This window comes from Agelaius tricolor, unplaced genomic scaffold (assembly GCF_023055355.1).
Source record: "Agelaius tricolor isolate 1412-34295 unplaced genomic scaffold, bAgeTri1.0.p SCAF_10, whole genome shotgun sequence".
In the NCBI taxonomy this organism is placed as follows: domain Eukaryota; kingdom Metazoa; phylum Chordata; class Aves; order Passeriformes; family Icteridae; genus Agelaius; species Agelaius tricolor.
Genome location: NW_027269270.1, coordinates 29,092,851 through 29,117,156, shown reverse-complemented (window position 1 = coordinate 29,117,156; position 24,306 = coordinate 29,092,851). Strand labels below are relative to the sequence as shown.

Below are 24,306 nucleotides of genomic sequence, written 5' to 3'. Positions count from 1 at the left end.
AAACACAATGGGAGCCGTGTGGCTAAAATCCTGCAGAGCTGTTTGAAAATGGATCCCATGCTGTGCTGAAGATAAATGATTAAAGAATGAGTGCTTGAGAGTGGAGGAGGGAGTGATGTTGTGATTCTCCACTTAGGGCTGTAGTTGGACTGAAAATCTTTCTCTAAGCCCTTCTTAAATGATCTCCTGTTTCTCAAAAGAAATACCAATACAGTACAAATGGTTAAACATTTGCACCTTAGAGATGTCTAGACATCTTTTCACTTCTCTTTACATTTAACTTTTTTGTTATACTTTCTTTTATCTGCCGCCTTACTTCTTGCTTAAATTTTTCATGTCTTTTTTTTTTTTTTGTTCTTCAAGTTCTTTTATGCTATGTTGTCTTTATTTCTGATCCTCATGTCTTGTATTGTTCTCTTCCTCTCAATTCTCTCCTTTCTTTCTTCAAATGGGAGCAGGCAGTTGTGGAAGCCCATCCATGCAGCAAATATTTCTGTGCATTTCAGTGCAAATCCTACTTACAGAAATATTTGCCTGCATTTACCCTGTTCGTCTCCAGGATAATCCAATTTCAAGAGAAGGGCTTCAATAGGTCAAATTTGGCATTTTGAAGCTGTGTACTCCTTTTGTTACATCATACAATGGATAGTGGCTATGACAGAATACTGTTTGGAAAGATGGTAGAGTGCTTTATGGAAATTAACTTGGAGGCATAAAACTGTCTCTACCTTGTTTTGTTTGTTTGTTTTAATACAGCTGTTCCTTTTTTCCTCTTGCATTTCATTTGTATCTTGATATTATTCTTTTTCCCTTCTTATCTTCTTTTGCTTTTGACAGGCTTGCACACATACAGAAGGGGAGAACATGAAAAGTTATTAATGACAAAATACATATCTTTGATTTTTTTGTGACCAGCTCACAATTAGTTTCGTGCAGCTCTTGTTTGTTGGTATCAAAGCTGATGGTGCTGTTTATGACACTGCTGCAGCACTTTTCTGTGTGCACTGTCATGTGTTTTTATTGCCTCATTATCAACTGCTTGGTTGTAGAAAAGCTGTCAATATAATTTTAGAGAGGCTACCACTACCTAATGACACAGGTAATTAAGCCCTTGGAGACCATTATTCTGACCATCTATTACTTGTTCAGGCTGGTTTGCTCTGCTGCTGTGGTTTGGAAATCTAAAGCCACAAGGCTTTTGTTCTGACATCTCTGACATGACCTGCTCTTGTGGGTGTTCTCTAACCACCTGAACATTAGACTGGAAGAGTAATTATTTGTACATCTGAAGTTTCTTTAATAGCAGATCTATATTGCTGCTTAGTGCATCTGTCCTGCAGGAGGATAAACTCCCTTTGAGCTGGGCACCCGTGGAACAGGAATCTGTGCTGTTCCAGGCAGTGCAGCAGGAAACCCACCTGGATGAAGGCATTCCTTATGCTCAGAAGAGCATTCCCTGTCCTGGCAGTTTGGATCTACTTTGAGGCAAAACACGTTGGAAGCATTTCATTTATATGTTTTTCATTCCATAACTTTGTGATTTGGAGAGTGTAATGTGGAGGGTTTGTTGTGTGAGCTGTTCCCAGTCACACAGAGGGGACACCAGAGCATCAGCTGCTCCTGATCTCAGCTGGTCAGCCCAGAAGTGCCTCATACCCCCTGTTTGGAATATACCTGAAGATCCAAAGCAAGATCTCTGCTGAGGAAAAGCAAAGAAAGACAAATGTTAGATATACTTACAGCAGCACATTATCCCCCTTGGAATTAAAATATCATATCATTATTTGTAATGCAAACATCATTTGGAGTATTCCTACACATTTCATCCATCTTTGCAGATCTTTAATTTAGAGGTTTTCAGGAAGTCACAGCTGATGAGAAAATCTCCATTTTTTACTTTCTTTATTGTAGTCTTTTTGAGCTGAAATTTGGAAAGGCTGAAGTCAAAAAATTGAAAAGAATTTATATTTTTTAAGACTGCCTATTGTCTCTTTAAAAGTACTTTTAAGCAAATCTCATGGTTGGGAACCAGAGCATTGTTTCTTGATGTTCTTTGTGAACATCAGAGATTATTTGTTTTGGGGGAATCTACGTTCAAAGTGGGAAGTTTTCTCTTGTAGCTGGGTCTTGTACAGTTACATGTGCAGGAGTTTGGCCTTTGCAGTTGGCTGTACTGTCAGGAAGGGGCTGGAACTGTCATGTGAATTTGATTTTTGATGTAAAATTTAGATTCTTGACTCAAACTAGAAACGGTTTCTTGAATTTCTCTTTTTTTTTCTGTAGAGTCCCATTGACTCCATTGGTGGTTAGTTTTTCAAATTCCTTAAATTCACAAATAGCATTGTGACATAATGCAGAAATTTTTGCAGCTGTGTGAGGATGGTCTTGGTACCACCTTGAAGCTGTGACTCAGAATTGAACAAGAGCTTTTTAATTTTGAGTGGCTGTACAATTCTGTAAGTAGTGGTTGGTCTGCACCAGTATGCAAAATGAAATATGAGTATTTGGAGGAACTGGCAGATATATCTTTCCATCCAGCTAAACATTTGCAAATATGGAAAAACAAATATTTGTTTAAAGTGTAGAAAAAAGAAAAAAAGTAAACCCCTACCATTATTTGAAATTGGAAATATTTGCAGTCTGTTTGTATAGTTGCCTGTAATTTTTTCTGAAGCTTTTAGTTGTGACTATTTCTGGTGCCTCCAGCATGAATATAGTTTGAACTTATGAACATATGTTTAAGATGACACAATAATTAACTTTCTCTGTGTGCCTGGTTCTATCCACTTATAGTTAATGAAAATATCTTCTGTCCTAAGGTCCCAGATATGCTACTGGGGACCTGTAGGAGGGACAGTTCTTGCAGTTCAAAAATCCTTTCAATTGCTGGTGAGCAGTTTTTCTGCAAGGCTTAGTCTTGGGCTGAATTTTGTTCTTCCATGCCTGTAACTTCCAAAATCATACACAGGGCTGGTGATGGAAGACACCCATGCAGTCCATATGGCATTTGTCTATCTGTCAACACAGAAATAAACATTACCACTGATTTCTATTGCTGTTCAGAAGCTTTTTGCTGTAGATAGGAGTTTGATGAGTGAAATCCATATGACTGAGAGAGACAATGGAAACACTTCCAACATTTCCTGGCTCAAATGGTAGTTAGAGCAGTTTCAGAGAAATGTCATTCGTGATAACAGAATTCAGACTTGTGTGGGAGCAGTGATGTGCCAATGCTGAGGTCTTTCAAAATCCTACCCTACTTATCTGGTGCTCAAAACATTCCTGTTATTTTAAGGATACGTTGAAAATTTCCACTGTGATCAATGGCCAGTGGTTAAACACAGTAAAAGTTGTGTTCAGGTTTTTCAGTTCTGTGCCATTTGGAGTGATGGCATGGTCTAGGGGACAGAGAACCTGACTGGGCTGTCTCAATTGAGTAGAGGATTCTCTGATTGAGTAGAGGATCCTCCTCTACTTGTGTGACTGGAGCTCAAGGCCTCTTTCACCCCAGCAGGGCTTTGCAGTCATTGCCTTCATCATGCACAAGATACTGGAGATGCTCCTCATCCTCAGAGTGCCCTTTGGGCAACAGGTCAGATATGCTTTGAGTGCTTTGGAAAGAGGGGTTTGTATGAATATGTGAAAGCTGCATGGCTTGTGCAGTTTGGAAATGCCACAGGGCTGTGGTGGGGAAAGGGTGGAGATGGTGCTGCAGGAGGAGGATTTGCCTGGATATTTCTGGATTGATAAGCACCTGTGCTGATGAACAGAAAGAATAAATATAAATTATACATTACGTGTGCATCTTTCTGCTGCTGTTATGAAGGATGTTATTACTTTATTTTCCAACTGAAATATTAAATGGGGATATTGAGCATTCTGCTTTGCCCAGCTCACAGCTATCAGGCTTGTACCAGTGCTGTATCCTAAGCAGAGCTGAAAACCCCTTGGGGTTTAAAGCCCCAGTATTTCCCATCTGTCAGTTCTCATTTTAAGTTTATCACATGCCCATTTGCACTTCTCTCTCTCTTTTTAATCCATTTCCAATATCTAAATTCTTTGTAGACATTTGTGTTTGTCTCCTGGCCCCAGCCCTTGAAGCCATGGGCTCACAGCTGGCAGGAGGGGCACAGGGGACAGCAGAGCTGGGGACCCCACGGGGGTGGCTCATCCTGGGGACCACCATGGCTCACACATGGGGCTCTTGGGGTGGCTGCAGGACCCTGCACAGTCTGAAGAGGAGCCTGCAGAGCTGAGGAGAGCAGACAGCCATGTCTGCTCTTAATAGGAATCCCTGGAGACAGAGCACACAGCCACTAATTTAATTGAAACCAGGTAGAGGGAGAGGCACTCCTGCAAGGATGTAGTGAACAGGAACTGCTGGTGATGAGCTTTTTTTTCTTCTGTTACATCTTGTAAAGCCACTTTAATATTTTCCCTGTTTAAGCTGGTCCATTGCAAAGCTTTGAATGGAGTGGTGAGGGAAGTGAGATGCAGGTAAGCCCAAACCTGAAGTTCAAAATTACTAACAAGTAGGGAAACAGATTTGTCTGGGATCTGAGAGAAGCTCTTTGTTTGGTTGGATTATGAGATTGGAGAGGGAGCTGGGAAGCTTGGACAGAGGCACAGAGTTCTGTCACAGTACCAGACAGAATGCAGTCTCCAAAGAGACAACCAAAAGTCCAGCTGGTGAAAATACCATCTGGTTCACAGGTGTACAGGAGCTAAAAGAGCTGAGAAACCACACAGGAATCTGTTCCTTTGTCTGTGGTCAGGTGGTAGAAAGGGCTGAGACAGCTCAAGGAGCTAAAACCCAGACCACATCTCCAGGAAATCTATTACTAAAAAGAGAAGTTGGGAGACTTAAATAGGAGAGAGACAGGAAGCTTCACTCTTTCACAGATAAGAGCTGGAAAAAATATCCTCCTGAGGATTTTAACTACACTGAAGTAACAAGCTGAAGATAGAGAAAGATCTGTTATTGATATTTCTCTCTAAGACTAAAAAATTATCCTGCACCTTGCATGACATGAGAAAGAAAAAGCTGAAATATAAAGCTCAGCAGCTGCAGTGGGATTCTGTAGAAACCTTTGGATACATTTCTGTAACACTAAATCAGAATCAAGCTGAAGGAATTCTTGTGACATACATTTGAAATAGCCACCAAGTAATGTCCCATCAGCTTGAGGATGATGAGGGTGGAAGGTGATAGCACCTAGCAAAAAGCAGCTGCCAGCCTGTGGAAATCTGGAAGGAAATAGGTCAAGGAGGAAGGGGTTGAATCTGTCATCAACCTTCTAGTGCTGAACAGCTCTGTGCTGCCTGTCCCTTGGAGGGAGAGCTGCACTGGGGGACATGGCTGAGCAGACTGGGGGTTGGGGAGAGGGTTTATTCATGGCAGAGGCACAAAGCAGCATTTCTGACCATGACACTGCTGTGGGATGGCACAAAGGACACGCCTGCCTGTGCAAGTGATGGTCCTGAGAAAACTGGTAGGGAATTTAGGAATTTAATTGCTCAGTAATGATGCATCAACCTCAGCAAGGTCTGTCCAGCCTGGCCTGGCTGATGCTGTGCTCTGGCTCTTGCAGGGAGTGGCACCAGCAGGGCCAGGCAGGAGAGGGAGGCAGCAGAGCTGTCAGAACCACATCATTGAGAAGCATTAAAAGCAAGTCTCCAGCAAAAATACAGCAGCCTTGGACACATGAGCATCTGTGTGCTGCTCCCTGGGCAGGGAATGATGTTTCCTGTCTCCCCATTACCCAGAAACACACTTGGGGAAAAAAAAATTACTGTCCATTGCAATTGGATTAATTTCCTGATATTCCCTCAACAGCACAGGACAAATTGCATATTTGAAGTGTAGGAGTGATTTTGGGTCAGGAGGAATAGCAGCAAGAACCGTGGATCATAAATTCAAGTTCTTCACACGATGTGTAATTAATTTTGTAAATGAATCAATTGTGGCTTAAAACTGTTTGTATTTCTCATCCTGTTACTCTACCTGGCAGGCTAGTTCAGAGTCTCACTTTTTAAATTATTAAAAACATCCTAATTCCAGCCTAAATGTATTTGTAACCATTAAATACAACTTGTTTTTCAATCATCTGCCTTAGGTTGATGTAGTTTTCTTTCACAGTTTACTTTTTTCCACTGATTCTCTTGTGTAAGTCATACCTGGCTGCTTAAACCCTCTGTCTCAGAAGTTTAGCAAGTCTCTTGTTTAGTCTCTTCTTGTGGCACACACTGTCATTTCAACAGCTTCAGAGCAATCCCTTTTGTGGAATCCTCTCTGGATAAGCCACTCCCGAACACTTGTGGTTGTAATTGTAAATATCTTCCTCATGGAATCTTGACAGTGCTTTCCACAGTAGCATTAATATTTCATGTTACTTAAATTCTTATATTTCAAGAACAGATTCTGGTTTCTGAATGCCTCATTTCTTCTTCTGTTTTGTGCTTTGAGATATTTATCTTTACTTTAGGACTGGTGGGGATTTGTTCCCCTACACTAAACTGGCATTTTGTCAGGAAACTTAAGGAGCTCGTGTTGAACATGGTTTTCATTTACTTTCCCCCCCCAAAAAACCCCATAGATTTATTAAAAAATAGAAGCTGAAAGGAACACTTGAGTTTTAAGAAAATGACAATTCAAATGACAGATGTAACAGAAAATTTAATGGCGCTATGCAAGATGCTTCAGGTGACTAGACAGTAAATAAAGTACAAAAGAAAGGGGAAAATAAATGTTCTTAAATAGTGCTTGAAGAATTTAGACTCAGAAGTGGTGAGCTTTAGAGGCTGATTTTTCAGATTTTAACAGCTTGCTAGTTACATAAGATACAGAGAATCCTTGGCAAAGCAGTCCAGCAAGAAGGCAGAATACACATGTGGGGATAACTATCCTAAAAATAATCTGGAAGTGCTGGATGTTGGATTGGGTCCAGCTGAGATATTAGAATCAAAACCAAGAGCAGATAACCTTTTGTGGTTACCAGAAGGAGAAAAAATATAGGTCAATGTGTAGAAACAGCCTTTCATGAAGCTCATAATTTTTTGGCTTCACTTCCAAAATTTTCATCCCCTTTGGTGGCCTTGTTCAGGGAGCAAAACATGGGATCCCAAGCTGAATTTATAGAGGCTCCATTATTTTTGCATTCTGTAAATAGGATTTGTAGTAAATTGCTCTGGTATGTGTTGTCACTGAGGAGAGTTTTATAGATTATAAGGTAACAATAGCTTTTCAATTAAGGTGCCATTAATTCATGCATCAAAAACTCTCATTCATAAGAAACAAGTCTTGATTATTCTCCTGTACCATATTTGGTCCTAAAAATGGACAGCTGGGATGTGAGTGAAGAAGCAGCAGCTCACAAACTGCAAGAGCACTGGCCATCAGAGCTTTGCAGTGAATTTGACTGCAAACATAATTCACCTCCTTGTTTTCTCCTAGTTGTTAATTCTTTTTCAGATATTCCATGGCTACCCAAAGCTGGTAATATCCTCCCAGGGCTGGTTTGATGGTGATGTGACCACACATCACAGTCTGTAATGTCTGTGATTCAGCTTAATAGCTGTCAGCTCTTACAGACTTTTATAGTAGCTGCAAACAACAAAACCACAGAAGTTTCAATTGTCTTTAACTGAGCTCTTGCTCATGTTGCAAAAATTACCCTATTGCTTAGAAATCTGAGTGCTGATGGGAGCTATTTGTGATTGCCACAAGAAACTGTCCCTGTAAGGCTGTTCAACAAGGCAGGCCTGTGGATTATCTGAGTTTGACTGAAGATTAAAGGACCTATTGAATTTATAAAGAATTCATAATTTTCCTGAGCTGGTTTAAGTAATCATAATAATATGCAACTGGACTTTATTTTCATTAATACTCTTAGTTCTAAATTGAAAAACCGTGATTTAGTGCTGGTTGAATCTATTCTTTCTCCCATTTTTGTTTGTTTATTAATTTGGAAGAATGTTGTGGAGGACTAGCACTGGAACTGCATTTGCATAGATAAACACAATAATTAAGAATGCTATTACACCATTAATTTAAAATTGAAATGGTGGGCATGTTAGGAAATGAAATCTTTCTGTGAGGACTGCACAGGAATTTATGGTGTGAACCAAAATGATTTGTTCTTTCATGTAAAAGGCATCTGATTAAGGTCAGCCTCTGAGCAGAAATGGTTCCAATCTGCAACTGAAAAACTGCACCACTGTCTGCACTAGAGATTAGAGCTGGCTTGATTTTATGCACATTTGGTCAACAGATGGTCAAACTATTCTGTGGGCATTCTGGCAGTGTAGAAGTCTGCACATCAATGACAAAAAACCATCACAGGAATAAGTAGAATGTCAGTGTTCATCTGAGTAGAATGAGCACCCAGTGTCAGCTTCTTGAAAAGTAGCGTAGTGGGCTGACTTGGAAGGAGAAAACCTGGAATAACATCACATTGTTGCTTAATTAGCCAATGCCATTCATTCTGATAAGATTGAAAGAACAGAAAGACCATGAGGCTCATATAAGAGATAATGCTGTTGGCCTTTGGCCAGAGCAGTTAGCGAATATTTTCTGTCTCGCTGGATTGTTACCTTAGAAATAAACAAATATAAAGATATGCTGTGAATAATTCTTCTGCTCAATTTCATTTGGAAAGAATACTGCAAAAAAAAAGTCATGTTTCTCTAAACACAGTAGAAATAAACAACAGCAGGCAGTTGCTGCTCTGATATGCCCAGGAATACTGGCACCTTCTTCAAGGTCACTGTTTTAATATACAGTGTATCTGGCAGTATGAGCTAAGGTATTTCTCTCTCCTGCCTTTGCATCACCCTTATGCCTGTGCCACAGCAGTTTTCCCTTCTCCAGCCCCTATTCCATCTGGGCTGTTTTTCCAACTATCTCAAGGGACTGAGACTGCTTGAAAGGAAAAGAACAGAAAATCTGAAAGGGAGAGAGAAAAACTGTTACAACACAGCTGAAGGAGAGGCTGTACTGGGGTGAGAATCTGTGTGGGACATGGGGAGTGGGGAGAAGTGTGAGGATCTTTGGCTGGAATTTTCACCATTTTTAGTTATGAAACCCAGTTTCCTTGTTGTTGTGTCCATCACTGCTCCTCTGATTTTGATCCTTTTCCTCCTTTACCCATAGCTGAAACCAGCCCTACTCCCAGCCCTGCTATTTGTGATCAGCCTTGGTTACATCTAAGCCCATGGGATTTAATTTCTGACCCACCTTGAATGGGGCAGTGTTTCATAGGTGTCTTCCCTTTTTCCTATTGTGGGAAGGAGCAGAATTCCTTGTGAGCAGGCTCCATTCATCAGGGTTGGTGTTACCATCAGTTTAACTTTCTTGATGAATGTGTGTAGATCAAAGATGACTTTTGATGGTGCCTGTTAACAACCTCTAAAACAGAAGTGCAAACCTTCCTCCTTTAACTGCTGGAGCTGAAGTTGATTGCACTGTCCTGAGGTGGTGGTACCAGGGTGGAGCCTGCCCTGGTTTTGGCACCTGTTTGAAAGGGCAGAGAAGGTGCAGGTGTTCAGCTGCTGTGCCCCCATGAACCAAGGCAGTGGCAGAGGCTGCCCCATAGCAGAGATGCCCTGGACAGGCTGTCTGAGCTGCACAGACCCCACTGTGGGCTCAGGACACGGCTGTCTGGGGGGGCTTTTAACCTGACTGCTCCTAAATGGCAATCATCTCATCGTGGCGTTGTTTGCACTGTTAACAAGGTGATGTCTTTTGCACACATTTGGTTTTAGTTTAGTGAAAGAGCTTGGGTAGGATTTAAACAACACAACTAATTACTGTGCATATTCAAAAGATAAAAGAGTGCCCTTAATGTGTTATTCATAACATGGAGCATGAGAACATTATAAGGCTAGGATTGTCTTTAAATATTAATTTCATGGTAGCCATGGATGCATTAGGCTCTTGTAAAGAACAAAAACACTGAATGCAACTCTTATATTTTTTCCATGCAGTTGACTTTTATAAATATTTTTATTCTCTAGAATGGAGGAGACAGTGAGAAATCTGCTGCAGAGCCAAGGATCCCCAGGCCAGCATGGAGAAGGAACTGTCAATATCATGAAGGTATATCAGGTATTAGTGACTTATTACCTGTTTTCTTCTGAGAGAAAAGTTCTTTAAAACAAAAATCCCACTACTTAAACAAATATCTGGCATCGTTTCCTCTATTTGATTATTAATTATGAATACTTGTAAGTGGTAGCTGGTTCAACCTACATTTTCCCAGGTGTTCTCTCAGCAGAGTTGAATGTTTTTCACTTTTATTGTCCTTGTTTTATCTGCTGCTGTTGCTCCTCATAGTTCACAGAGAACAAAGAAACTAGTTTTGAAACCTTTATTAAAGCACTTAATATTTTAACTCATATGTTCCAGTGTCTCTAGTAAACATAGGTGTTTTTGACAACTTTACCTTCAGATTGTGATGGATAATTTTACCACTCATGTTCTTATTGGGTGTGGGGATCCCTATCAAGCTTCACAGTTTTATCAGCCTCACCAGGGGTTAGAGAGAGTGTCTCAGGACAGAGTTTAGGAGAGAAAGATTTCAGAGGTTTTTCAAAGGGAGCCAGGTCTGTTTATAAGACAGAAGAGTTTTACATTTTCCTAAAAGACTGTTGCATTCTGGAAACAGTGAACCTAAGATGGTGGAAAACCTTTTAATTTAAGAGTCTGGAAACAGGAGTGAGATACATCTCAGTTAATCAAATATCAGGCACATGAATTCTTAAAAATATCACTTCGACTTAATGAATTCAGTCCTGTGCTGTGTCTTTTTAAACAGAATAAGCATTCTTATAAAGTACTGAAATAATATATTAAAGTCTATACCAGGTAGTGATCCATCAGATAAAACACTTTTCAAAATTTTGAGTTATATTAGTTCATTCTTACAGCTGATGGATCAAAAATACAGCAGTATAGCTAAACAAAAATGTATATTAAAGAGTATCTATCACTGTAATTACATTTTCATTTTAAGCTTGGGTTGAAGAGAAAGGAATCTTTTAGTTTAACCTTCAATATAATCAAATTTTCTTGTTAAAATGATAGCCTGTAAAATTTAATTTCAGGACAAATTAAATTGTTTTGTTGAAGTTATAATAGAACATAGTTCTTTTAGAAACTGTTGACAAAGGCATCTCTATTTTATGCACTATCTTTTTGGGGTGCAAAATTGAAACTCAGTTCCCTTCTGTTATTTCTTTATGGCTTTAAATCCATACATGCTGCTCACTCCTGTCACCACACAGGGGTTGTTCTGAAGTGGGCTTGATATCAGTCTCTCCTCAAGGTGGATTACTTGTCTGCCCCTGTCTATTATAACAGACATCTGGGATGATTTTATTATCTGCTTTTCTCTGTGCTGGTCTTACTGTGGAAACCCCAGTAAGGTGGCACCACAATTAGGCTTCAGCTTCTTGGGGTTTTGTTTTTGAACTGTCAAGAAGAAAAGCAAAAAAAAAAATGCTGCAGTTTTGTTTCATAGAACTGAGGGTTTGGGGGTTCTTTATTTTTCTTTTGGGCACTAAACTGGAAAAAAATTAGCTATGTGGTCTTTGAAATTGGAGATTTTGTGTGCTGCTTTCCTAGAGGGGAGATAAGCCAGTCATTCCAATTTCACTGCTTGTATATTTCTGTATAGTTTTCTTCACTATCTTTATTTAGTTCTTAATTTTTTGGAAAAAAAAAAAAGAGAATTTGAGTATGGTCTTGGGTTTTCTTCTCATTCTGGGCCTCACTGATATAGATATTCATTGTCTCCAGCCAGGCAGGAGAGTGGGCACTGTGGTGTGCTTTGTGTAAAATCACACAAGGTTTATTTTCTGATCAGCAAAAGAACAAGGAAGTTGTGCCCAGATGCAAAAATATTTCTTCATTTTCCTTCAGCTCTAGCAAACAGCCCCCTCTACTTAGCAAATGGACCCCTTTTGTTCCCTTCTTTCAGGACTCAAGGTTTTGTTTGAATTTGGTGGTTGATCCTTTGGGCAAATTCCTCAAACTGGAGCTTTTCTTTCTTTCAGAGTGAAGCTGTTTCTGTCCCAGGGCCTTAAAACACCCATATTCCTGTGTCTCTGGAGCTATTTTAGTGCATAACACCTTCCTTCCTGTCCTCTTCTTGTTCCTGGGAACATTTTCACTCATGATATCTCTCAGCTTGTTTTTTAGCCATTTTCATTCCTTGAATATTGCTGGTATGCAATCTTCCTTGCTTTTGAATTTCCTCTCCTAATCCATGACTCAGAAGCAATGGGTTTTCCTCTCCTGGAGGAATAGCTAGGCTGCTGCATCATACACCAGTCTGTGGCTGGTAAAACAGGTCAGAAACACTGAACATTGTTGTGTTGGGAATGTTGTGGGGTTTTTTTACTGAATGTCTTTTTGAGTCATCCATCCTCAGATCCCTTTTGTTCACTTTTATGGAAAATGTGAAGAAATGGCTTTTTTTTCTAGGAATTTCAAGGAATGGCTGAGTTGCCATGCCCTGGGATGTAGGTTAGAGATGGGGTCACTGAGTGTGTGCTTGTTACAGTCACACAGTGAAAGCTGGGCAGTGACCACGAGTCACAGCCACAGCTCGTACCTGAAAGGCTCCTCCAAACAGGTACTTGGCAAAGAATCCCTGGTCTGAAATGTTCACAAAGCATTTTAATATTGAGAAATATATTAATGAAGCTTTCTATGAATTGTTAATATGTTATTGAAACCAGCTGTGTGGAAATCATGGACAAACATACCGTTTAAACAGGTGATGAATCTTAAATAAGTGCTGTGTCCAAATTCAGCAAGAAAACATCAATATTTCAACAAAGACATTTCATTTGTATTCCTCCAAATACAAATGAATACATGTACTCAGGCAGTTTTTTGATATATTTATGACCATAATTCACAAATAGAAATAGAACCTGCAATGTAAAACCCAGGTAATATTCCTTAAAAACACCAAATGTAAAACCCAGGTAATGTTCCTTAAAAGCACTGATGTATTCAGGTTTTTGGGAACATGATCATGATAACTGTATTATCAACCTGTATTTGTGAAGGAAGTTTAAATGAAATTTTGTATGTTATATTCATATGCATACAGAAACCTTATTGAATGTATAACTACTGACATTGTTCTGAAAGCCATCCTCTACAATCAGTTACCTTATGGAACACATCCTGAACCTCACATTTTCTCTCTGATTAGTGTGATATCATCAAAACTGTATGATCAGTTGGTTCAGTAGAGTAAGGGATTTTAGTGCAGATTCAAAACTCTGTGTTTCATAACAAATGGGGATAAATTAGGTGATTTCCAGTGTGACTTACCAACATATATCCCATATTCTTTGACACGGTGGTGACTTAGTTTTAGTGTGTGAAGTTTGTTGGAGTAAATATCTGAATATCATGAAAGATAACTCTGTGCAATAAATGCTTTTGATCTACTGAACATTGTCTATATAGGGTTTTTTAACAAATATAATTATTGTTCTGGGATGTATGAAATTGAGTTATTATTATGATACCAGTATGCCTGACTCCAGAATAAATATTCTTGCTAATGAACTTTAAATGTTGCATAGTGATAATGTTAGAATAATAACAATAAGGTGGAGCCTAAAGCATGCAGTGTTATTGCAATATTTTGTTAGGTCTTGCCAGTATTCTTACTTAAAGCAAAATATTCTAACTCTTTCCATAGAGCTAGATGCCCTATGGGATTTTAATTTGCTGGACTTACAGATGTTATGTGATTTCTTTTGGGTAAATGAATTAAGAAGCAGGATTGTAAATAAAATTCTCCTTTGTTATAATTTTACATTATAAAAAAGGGAAAAATTGTAATGAATGCTTGCATAATGTAGATAAGAGTGCATGTTATTTGAATAGCCTTCACCACCATATTTCTTACTTTAAATTTTATTTGACTTAAAGTCTCTACTATGCATTAGCTTAATGGTGTTTCCAAGAGACATTCACCACCTAAAAATGAGATCATGAAGGGCCAAACCAAGAGCTGATGTATTTCCCAGAAATAACTGTGTGCAGTTCTTGAACCCCAGACTTTAAACCAACTACCCCACAGGCTTTCCTTCCTGAGTTTGCCCTTGAGATTTGGATATCAAAAAACTTTCCTGTTTGATCACAATGCTGGATGCTCTAAGTAGAGTCTTACCTGATTACAGATCACTCAAAGACCTGGAGGTTTTAACTCATTTTGACTTTATGTCAATCTACAGTGATTGAAATAGATGAGGAAGAGAATTTGTTATAAGTTCACGATTTAATATCATTCTGAAATTGCCAATGTGAGCACTAAAGCTCAGGACAGACAAGGTACAGTCACATTGGGGAGGTAAAAACATACACAAGTGATACAGGCACACTTCAGGTGGCCACCATAAATCCCATTTTTTGTCTGCATGCTTTTGTGTTACTCCAATGTGGAACAGTTGTTGTGGCTGTCACTTCTAATTTGCACAGCCGTTGGTGTCAACAGCTCTTTCACGAGAGAAAAACTGTAACCATTGGCAATATAATTTTATCTTAACACAAAATTATACAAGCTTATTGTTCAGGCCATTGGTATGTGACATTTTATAGATGGGGGCACGGCCATGAATTGAAAAAAAAGCACTAGTTGAATTCCCTAGCTGAAAGCCATGTAGGATTTTTAATGCTAACTTCTATTGCAGAAAGAGGATGTATATACTTAAACATCTGTCTCTGGAATGGAAGTGCCCACAGGGGACTGCATGAGCCAAGCCTCCTAATCTGCTAGGGAGTACATTACTAGGCAAATATTAGCACATTTGTGTCTCCCAGAGAAGGGCAGAGAGGAGCCATCCTAACTCTTGGGAGCTCCACTGGAAATCCTGGGATGTCAAGGACACAAGCATTTGCTGTTAGACTGCTTTTCCATGCAGAGAAATCCAGGGCAAGCTCAGCAACAATTTAATACCTTATGGCTTTTTGTAGATTTGCACCATTATGCAGAGATTTTGGTAAATATTTAACCAAAATGAGGTTGGATTCTCTACCCCCAAAAGAGGTTGATTGTGCTCCTGAGGCATTGTTCAAAATTTCAGTTTTGTTGCAAAAAGTTTTCCCTTTTTTGCTTGTTTGTGATAACGAAGCACAGCAATGGAGTTTTGTTTAGCACAGCAAAGTCTCATAAGTGAAATGTGCCATTTGTGTGCCTGTTTTTCAGAAAGCAGGCTGTTCTTTCCTTCCCAGACTCATGTAGCCACAACATTTCTTGTTGGAAGGGACCTTAAAGATCATCTCATTCCACCTCCCCTGCGATGGGCAGGCAAACTTTCCACTAGACAGGTTGTTCCAATGCCCATCCAAGCTGGCTACATCTCAAAACAAAGAACTACCAAATTAAAGAGAAGGGAAACAAGGATGTCCTGTACTGACACAAGAGTTATCCACATATTTGATTATATCCCATCACCCACAGCTTTTGTCTGGCCACCTTTCTTGCCATCAGGAGTTGAGAATGCATTGCCAGTCCTTGAGGTACCAAGTCTGGTGAAGGACAGATGAGGTCTCCAGATACAGATCTGCATTTTCACAGTGCACAGGTGCCATTATGCTACCACTTTAATCCATCACACATCCTCTAGATATCTACAGCATCAAGAGGCCAAGATTGACTGATTTGATGGTACTATATTGGATTATACTGACTATAATTCTAGTTTACATTTCCCTCTTCTATATAGTGTTTCTATCTTTTGCTGTATCTTACTTCTGTTTCTGACTTTGGGAATGAATCCACAAAAGTCACCCATTGCCTGAACATGAATGTTTCACTTTCCCCAAATTAATGAATTTATATATGGTCAAGTGGATTGCTCTCTCCCTACTTCCCCATGTCCATAAAAGATACTGTTCATTCTGCATTTTGACATTATTTCCTTGATATTTTCCAACCAGCAGAAAGCAGCACTAGTTATAAAATTTTAAAAAGTTGAAAAAAAATCTAAAATTTTGCTTCTTTTCTAAGACAAAAAAAGGATGATTGTGCTGAATTCACAATTATTCTGTCTTTGAAAATTATTTTAACAAAAGCACTCACTTAGCAGTACACCAATAAATTTATTTTGGAAAGAAAGTGTTCTTCTGATCAGGAAAAGTTAAGATAGTTAATCTGAATTCCAGTAATGTACTTGAAAAGTTGAAGTTTTGATCTAATCTGCAATGATTCTTCCTACATCTTATTTTTGCATGAAGATGAATTATGATTTTCTTTCAGAAGTTTTCCTTACACGGCTGGGAGACATAAAACTGTTCCCTGGCACTTACAAAAAAAATTATCTGGTAATGGAATAATATACCAGGATTTTTCTTCCTAATCCCAGAGGTAACTTCTTAGGTCAGTTTCTGCAATTGTGCTTATGGTGAGAACTAGTCAGCTAATACACTGATCTCATTCCAAAATACTATGGAAGGAAAATTGGCTTATTTCTAGCAACTTAAATCTAGAGGAATTTTTTTTTGCCTGAATTGCTGTTACATAAAATTTACTGAATTTGAATTTCAGAATAGTTTGGCTTATTTCTAGTTCAGTCAAAGGAAGGTATTTTAATACTGTACCTTTAGTCAAGTATAGTTACTATAATACCTACAAACCCCTTCACAAAAGATTAAATGGTACATACAGCTTTCCTGAAGGAAAGATTATTACTTTAAGTATGATAGTATAATGAACCAATTTCTAAGAGAATATCTGCGTGAAAAATCACACTGAATATGATTTATTCTCTTATTACCTTATCTAGATATATGAAGAAGGAGCAGCTGCTTAGAAAGGTTCTTTTTTCCCTGCTGGTGACTTTGCTAATCAGTGTAACTGAAGGTTTCCATTTTGAGCAGGAGCACAGGAGCTCCTGGACACTGCCCTGCCCCTGCTGAGCCTGAGACCTGGCCTGGGGTTTCAGTCCTGATTCCTGCTCTGGCAGTGCCAGAGGTGGCTCTTGGGGATGGCAATATCCATTCTCTAAGGACAGGAGCTGGCACTGGGACCTGGGGACAAGAAATTCCATCCTCTCCTGCTGATCTGAGGAGCACACTTCATCCTCAAGTGCACTCTGAAGGTTTTCTGCTCTTACACTCCTTTGCAATCTGAACTTTTTCAAAAGAAATATGTTTTTGATGCATGGAGCGGCCAATAAAAGCATCATTGGGAAATTTATTAATGCTGCTGCAGAGCTGTTCAGCAGGGATGATAGCTTGTACTGGTGGGGAGTGTTCTGAGTGGAGAATAATGTGAAGAACAGTTAGATTGATACAGGGGTGGAGGGAGGCACATATCAGAAACATAAAGTATGAACTTGCTCCTCTTATCCATCACAAGTGTTTAATCTAGGCAACGCTGCTGCTCGCTCTGCTTACTTTGGAAGTGAAATCCAGAGATGAAAAAGGAGAATCTAATATGTTTTTCTGACAAGGGTAATGTTAAATCATGAACTATTTGGGATGTTTCTGTAAACTTTTGTGATATGTTGCATTCCTTTGTTTTCCTTCAATTTTGGTCAGCTTGTTCTGAACAAAAGCTGTTAGCTAAACAAAAATATATTATTATTACACTTACTGATGTGCTGTCTAAAGCAAAGCTATATTTTAGTTTCTCCTTCCACTGGGAGAAAAGAAAGCAAGAGAAAACAGCTGAATATATAGATAAAAGCAAGGAAGGTAAAGCAGAAGTCATTTGTAGCCTTATACTCAAAGATAATTCCAATTGCATATAATTTTAGTTGCATTTGATTTTTTTTTTTCATATTGTATTTTGTTTGCTCAGTTCTGATTTAGTTTGTGTTTTTTTTTCAGGCCCAGGTTATTGTGTTTCATTGGATTCCCATCAGGAAGTAAAGAAAAATTTTTTTAAGTTGTATATTTTAAAAATGTATTCAGATCACAGAGATATCTCTGGTTATTCCTATACTGAGAGTCCTTCAGCACACACTTACTTCACCTTAGAGTTAGCATATGTCTTTTACACATCTCAGGTTTTGCTAAATGAAAATGGTTATAAAGCATATCAGAAGATACTGCGAATTTTCAAAGGGTATATTTAGGAAGAAGAGGCCATGGTGGGGGAGAAAGAGGAACAAGGTGACACTGGAAAACAAATTTAAACTTGTTGGAATGTTAAGTCTGAAGTGCTTGGAGCAATTTCTGCCTTTTTTCAGCTTGTGCAGTCAGACTGAGCTATTTGTGCATAGCTTGAGGCTGCTTTTTTAATGAAAGTACAAATAAACCCTCATCTACAGCTTTTATCTTCATCAACAGTCTAGAAATTCTTATTTTATAGTGCTCACAGTGAATGGTGTTGAGCACTAGGAGGTCTGCACTGGAAACTGCTGAAAAGACATCATCTGAGAATGCATCAAGACTATAGAATGGTCTTGCAAGGAAAAGTGTTCACACTTTATAAATACACTGTTGTGGTTTGACTGCAGCTGGAAACTAAACCCCACACCCCACTCCAGCAGGATGTGGAGAAGGAAATCAGGAGGGTGAAAGTGAGACAGCTCATATATCTGCATGAAAAATCATGCTGAATATTATTCTCCTATTACCTTATCTAGATAGAAGAAGAAGGAACAGCTTCTTAGAAATGTTCTTTTTTCCTGCTCATAACTTTGCTAATCAACTGAAGCTTTTCATTTTGAGAAGGAACCAGGAACAAAGGAGCTCCTGGACACTGCTCTGCCACTGCTCATGGGTTGAGAAAATAATAGTTTAGTAATGAAAATGGTAAAACAACAACAGCAACAAATTGTAATGGAAAGGAAAATATCAAAGAGAAATAAACCCCGAGAAAGAGAAGTGATGCAAATGTAAACAACTGTTCACTCCCTGGTGTCCAGCAGTCCCTGGGCAGGGGAGCCCAGGCAGCCTTGCCCCTCTGTACTGCTGAGCAGGATGCCATATGCTCTGGGACATCCCTTGGGTCACCCGGGGTCAGCTGTCCCTGCTGTGTCCCCTCCCAACTCCCTGTGCCCCCCAGCCCCTCGCTGATGGGGCAAGGAGCACAAAAGCCCTTGGGTCCATGTGATGTAGGCACTGCTCAGCAGTAATGAAATATCTTGGTGTTGTCAACACTGTTTGCAGCACAAATCCAAAGCACATAGCAGCTACTGTGAGAAAAAAGAGCTGTAGCCCAGCCAAAAGCAGTGCAAACACAAACAATTCTGTGCGTGGATTGTAAATTGCAGTTTGGGTTTGGAGGGAGTCTGCCTTGATTGTAGAAAGTGTTAGAGTGTGGTGTAGTGTACTCAGATCACCACATTCAGTCCCTGAAATCTAACATATCTGTTCAGAAAATATCTTATTTGGAAGGTCCTGTGGAAGCTCTGGGCACGCCACAGAAAGCACAAAAGTGTTTTGAGGTGTTATCAGCATAGTTTGGGTTCCACATAGACTGGATTCCTGGATGCCTGTTACCACTGCCTCTCTATAAGAACAGCTACATTGTGAATATTTTTGGGTTTTTTCCTCAGTTAATTAGATATGAGCAATCCTAAGCACTATTTAATTATATATCATATCCTACATGTATTTTATTCTTGGTCGATTAATGTGTGATTAAAGTGTGGTTTTGGAAAATTGCAGGCATGACTCTCAGAAGAACTTGAATTTGCTACCATTGTAAAGCCTTTGTCTCTAATAAATTTCAGAGTTGAAGAATTAAAAGGAATTCAGAAAAGATCCCACTCAGGCATCACAATCTGACACCCAAAATTGAAATAGAGATCTTTTGTATCTGAGAGGTCCTTACTGAATTGCATCTGAAAAAATTCACTTCTCTGAAGGACCTGTGCTTAGCACATGAAAATGATCTTTAGCTTCTACAAGCAAAGATGTCATTTCTAATTATTACTTATCACTTTCCAGACAAGCAATTCATGTCATCCAACACTCACTAGGAAAATCAGCATTTCAAAGACGTTGATCTTTTTTAATTCTTGTTTGGTTCAATCAGATTTTTGTCATGTGTGCTTGTGAAAGAGTACTTGTTTATAATCAGTGCTCTAGATCCCAGATCCAGTTATATCATTATTAGATTATGCTATCTTGTATTATTATAGCCACTTGTCTAGTGCCTAATCATAGTTTTCACCATAAAAAAGAAATTCTAGAATAATCTTTCCCAGCTACATATTTTTTCTTTGTGTCTTCTGACATTTACTCTTCTTGGTTTGAAATTTTATAGCTACAATTTGAAATATTTTTAAGTGAACTCTCTTTTTTTCCTCTCCTTTTTCCATGTGTGTAGTGTTATTCCTAGAAAGCATCTTAGAAAGAAGAAAGGGCTGGTGGTACTACCAATAAAACTTCTAAAGTAACATAATTTCTGAAATAATAGTTAAGAAATAGCTGGCTAAGTATCCCTTCAACGCTTCTGTCTTCCTTGAGGAGGTGACAGTTCTCAGAGGAAAGACATCCCAATGACTAATTGTTAGGGTTAGCAGCCTTTTGCCTTTCTTGGGATGAAGAAAGAGGTAATTTCTGAAACAGGCAGTTTGTTCTCTTATCTTCTGAAAGCTTCTCTATGATCTTTTCCATCACTGTAGTTGCTCCCTGTTAATCAACAGTGGAAACACTTTCTTGTTCAATATTCTGAAAGGTAGATGGAAGAGAGAAGAGAGAAAATTGGCTTTACATTCCACAGTTTCCAGTAAATTATCATTTGCAATTTCAGGTGGATTTCCTGCTGTCTTAATTTATTGTTCTTACTTTATTTCTTAGTGGAAAGTGGGAATATTATACTGCTCTTTCCTAGTTCAGCTAACTGAAATCCAGCTTTCTGATAAGTCTCAGTCAGGCCACTGCATTGTCCAGCTTCATAGATCAATGTCTTTAGTGATCTATATCTTTCCATTGATCCTGGATGATGGTTGCCATTCCTGGGCTGCAGGGACTGTTTCCATCCCTTGTTTTCTATGGGCCATGGGGCCCATGGTGTTTCATCAAAGGGTTCATCATCACTGGACTGCTTGTTTGATTTATGGAGCAAACTGAATACTTAGAAATAATGGTCAGGGCATGATTTGCAAAATGCTGTTGGTTTCAGCGGAGCAATGGCAGTTTAAACCAGCCTGAGAAGCTTACACAATGTGGGACTCCATTGTAAGTTTCTCATTAATTTCTGTGGGAAAGGGTCTACAGTGAGCAGCATAATCCTAGTTTCAGTAAGATTTGAATTTTTAATATTTTTATTTTCTCTTTGTTGATACAGAGCATTAGAGAAGTAGATGAGCCTTTACTGCAGAATTCTCATCAGGCTGCTGTGTTTGCATCCTCTCATGGTACAGACATGTATCTTAAACTCATTGGTCTGGGGAGACCCAGAATGGAGTCATTGCTTTTTCTTCCTCTTATTTTTTTTTAAGCTGTTTTACTTCCAGAACACCATTTCCAACTGTTACCTTTTCCCAGAAATTAAACTGCACTGATCAGCAGGACAGCACTTTGCCTTTGCTGGGCTTTGCACCTGGGGAGGATTTTGTTATTCAGTTTGAACACAGCCTGCCTGTGACTGTGCAATATGTGAGGCATGAGCAGAGACTGCTCAGGAGTGGCAAAAGATGCTCTTTATTTGAGATAACACAAGAAGTGTAGAACTTCAGGGAAAAAAGGAGTAAGCTGCTTTACCCCATTGTTTGCTGCCTTCAGCATGCCCACTCCAGAGCCCTCTGGAGGATTTGTCCCACATCCCCCAGGAGATGCACATTTCCTCCCCCAGCACTCAGCTCCTTTGATACTAACAGATTTTGCACACTCAAGAGGTTTCTGTCGTTCCAAAAGCCTTTGTCACTTTAGGGATTTGACTTTTAGCACAAAGGGTACTTTACAAATCCCTGCTTGCTTTCTGGAGTGTGGATTTTCCACTCTGCCCTCACTGGACATCACCCAGGTGGAACTGGTGAATGTGATGGGGCAGACCCCTCAGCACATGGTTTAAGCACAGTTTCTAAGGTTAGAGGTTTTTCCTCTGTTCTGCACCTTTTCCATGGCTGAAATGCTGGAACTCATTTATTTTTGCTCAGTAGTAAACTACTTTTGGAACTATGTGAGCTGTACTTCAACACCCAGGCAGGGGTAAACAGCAGTAAGCGTCATGAAGTATTCAAGTGCACATCAGAGTGAAATAGGATGTGTGTTCTGATTATGCCACTGGTGTGCAAAGTTCATCTAATTTTGTAATTAGAAGATGAACAGGTTACTTTTTTGTGTGGCTGAGATTTACTCTGAGAAGCTGCATTACTCCACTTTCTGTAATGAAATGTCATAACCTGTGCTTTCTTCTACTTGTCCTTTGAAATTGCTGCCCTGAGTTTGTGCAGGAAAGGTGACCCTGTGCATATGTTTATGTTTTCTTCTATTGTTAGCCACATCTGATTCATGTCACATCCCCTCCTAAAAATAATAGTTTGTATTTGAATTGCATCAGAGATATATACCTTTGTCATTTCTTTCCCCTGAGTTCATTGAAGTGTTTTATCTCAATGCACTCCTTAGGGCAACTTGAAGCAAAAATGGTTTAATGGCTCTTTTACAGATACTTGATTGTTGCATCAGTGGGTAGCAAGAGCAAAAAAACAAAGCCCAAGTACTATATTTATGATTCCTTTGTGATCAGGGTAGCAGTAATGTTGGAAATCTGATGGAATGACTCTTTGACATTTATGTTTTGGGGCTCAAAATGAGATATTTACACATGGTTTGTATAAGGGTGTTTATTAATTAAGCCCATAGCATATAAAACTAATTCTTGATTAAAGTCTTAACATAGTAATAGTCAATTTCTAAGCTAGTTAATATTTTAAAAAGATATTGTTGTGAATTTGATCCAGACTGCTGATTTTTAATTCATTTACCTATAAGGGGTTTAGTTAAGACAATGCCTTGCTATTAACTCTCAAACAGTTGTATTTGCACATTATTCAAGCAGGATCAGTTCTTCATGAAGATGCACACTTTTATGCTTGGCATGTTGTGTAGTATTTATGGGCAAAGCATCTCAGTTCTGGGTTCACTCAAAGATCATGAATGTCTGAGCTTTTGTACATAATTATCAGAAAGGCACACAAAGACTAGATGCTCATTGAAGGAATTCTCTAGATTTGTTCTGACACCCAGTATTTAATGTTGATTTACCTCACATTTTCCATTCTCAAGCTGCTCATGAGTTGTCAGTCTGCATCTGCTCATGCAGGTAGAGAAGGTGGTTTGCAAGGTAGAGCCAGTCCCTCCTGTGCTGTGCTCTGATGATGGGTCACTCTCAACATCTGTGGAGTTCTCTTTTTTCCCCTTATGCTTGCATTGTCATTTTGGGCAATGTTTTACATTGTCTGCTTGTAGTCTTGGTGTTTTCTTTCTGTCTCACTCTCTCTGTGGACAGAGAGCTTGGACAGATAATTATTGGAGTTAAGCAGGACTCACTGTTCAATCCTATGAATTCTAGAGAGCTCTGGTAAAACTCAGCTCTGGTAAAACTCAGCAGCTGCAGCTGGTAAGAACTCAGGCTAACTGACTGGAAATAGACTGGGACACTTCTGAAAGTTTTGTTGTCAGTCTCATTCTCTCCAGTTATGTGTTAGAGCAGATCTTAAATCAGTATTCATCTGGTAGCAGCTTGATTCTCAGCCCATTATTTAATAATTCAAATATTAGCTCTAGATGAAGAAAGGTGAAAGACATTAGGCGTGAACATATGTTAGCTTTCCCTCAATAAACTGCTTTATCTTTCAGTGGCAAAAAGCTGCCACTGAAAGCTGGTATGTTCAGTGTTCATTGCAAATTTTAAAGAAGAAAATGGAAGTTATTAAAGAAATGACAGTTCTGAGTTTTAAAAATCTGAAGTAGAAGTAGCAGTTAAGTTGTGCATACACTTGCAGAATTGACATAGCATGTGTCACGGAGCCTTCATGACTCCACTTATTTAGCACTTTAATCATGTCACTAGCAACTTCCTCTGTCTTTTTTTCATTCATATACAAGGGAGGATTGGAGATATTTGCATAGTTAACTTCATTTGCACCTGTGAGTAATGACATTTTAAAAAAATCTTTGCAGGAAAAGCTGTCAGAAGACAGTAGGAGATGTAAAGAAGGCATGGAAAAAATTCGCACACAGGCAGATGAAGATTCAAGAAGTGAAAGCAGCAGCACTGAGGAGGAAAAGGAAAAAACAAAATTGCTCTTGGAGCGTTTGAAAGCTCTGGAGGTAAGAAGCACAAGAGTTTCACACATAAAAGACCACCCTTC

General features: G+C 39.1%; 1 protein-coding gene across 7 annotated transcripts in view; it reads left to right on the top strand.

The window, feature by feature from the left end:
• NCKAP5 (NCK associated protein 5) overlaps positions 1-24,306 on the top strand; it is a 390,172-nt gene that overhangs the window by 239,563 nt on the left and 126,303 nt on the right. For 6 of the 7 annotated variants that reach the window (XR_011680422.1, XM_071435391.1, XM_071435386.1 and 3 more), the window contains exons 6-7: positions 10,015-10,105; positions 24,116-24,265. Coding sequence is in view for 6 of the 7 variants with exons in the window: in XM_071435391.1 (XP_071291492.1) it covers positions 10,015-10,105; positions 24,116-24,265 (241 nt within the window). In the remaining variant the exon portion in view is untranslated. The remainder of the gene's footprint in view (positions 1-10,014; positions 10,106-24,115; positions 24,266-24,306) is intronic. The other variant, XM_071435389.1, reaches the window with a different exon arrangement.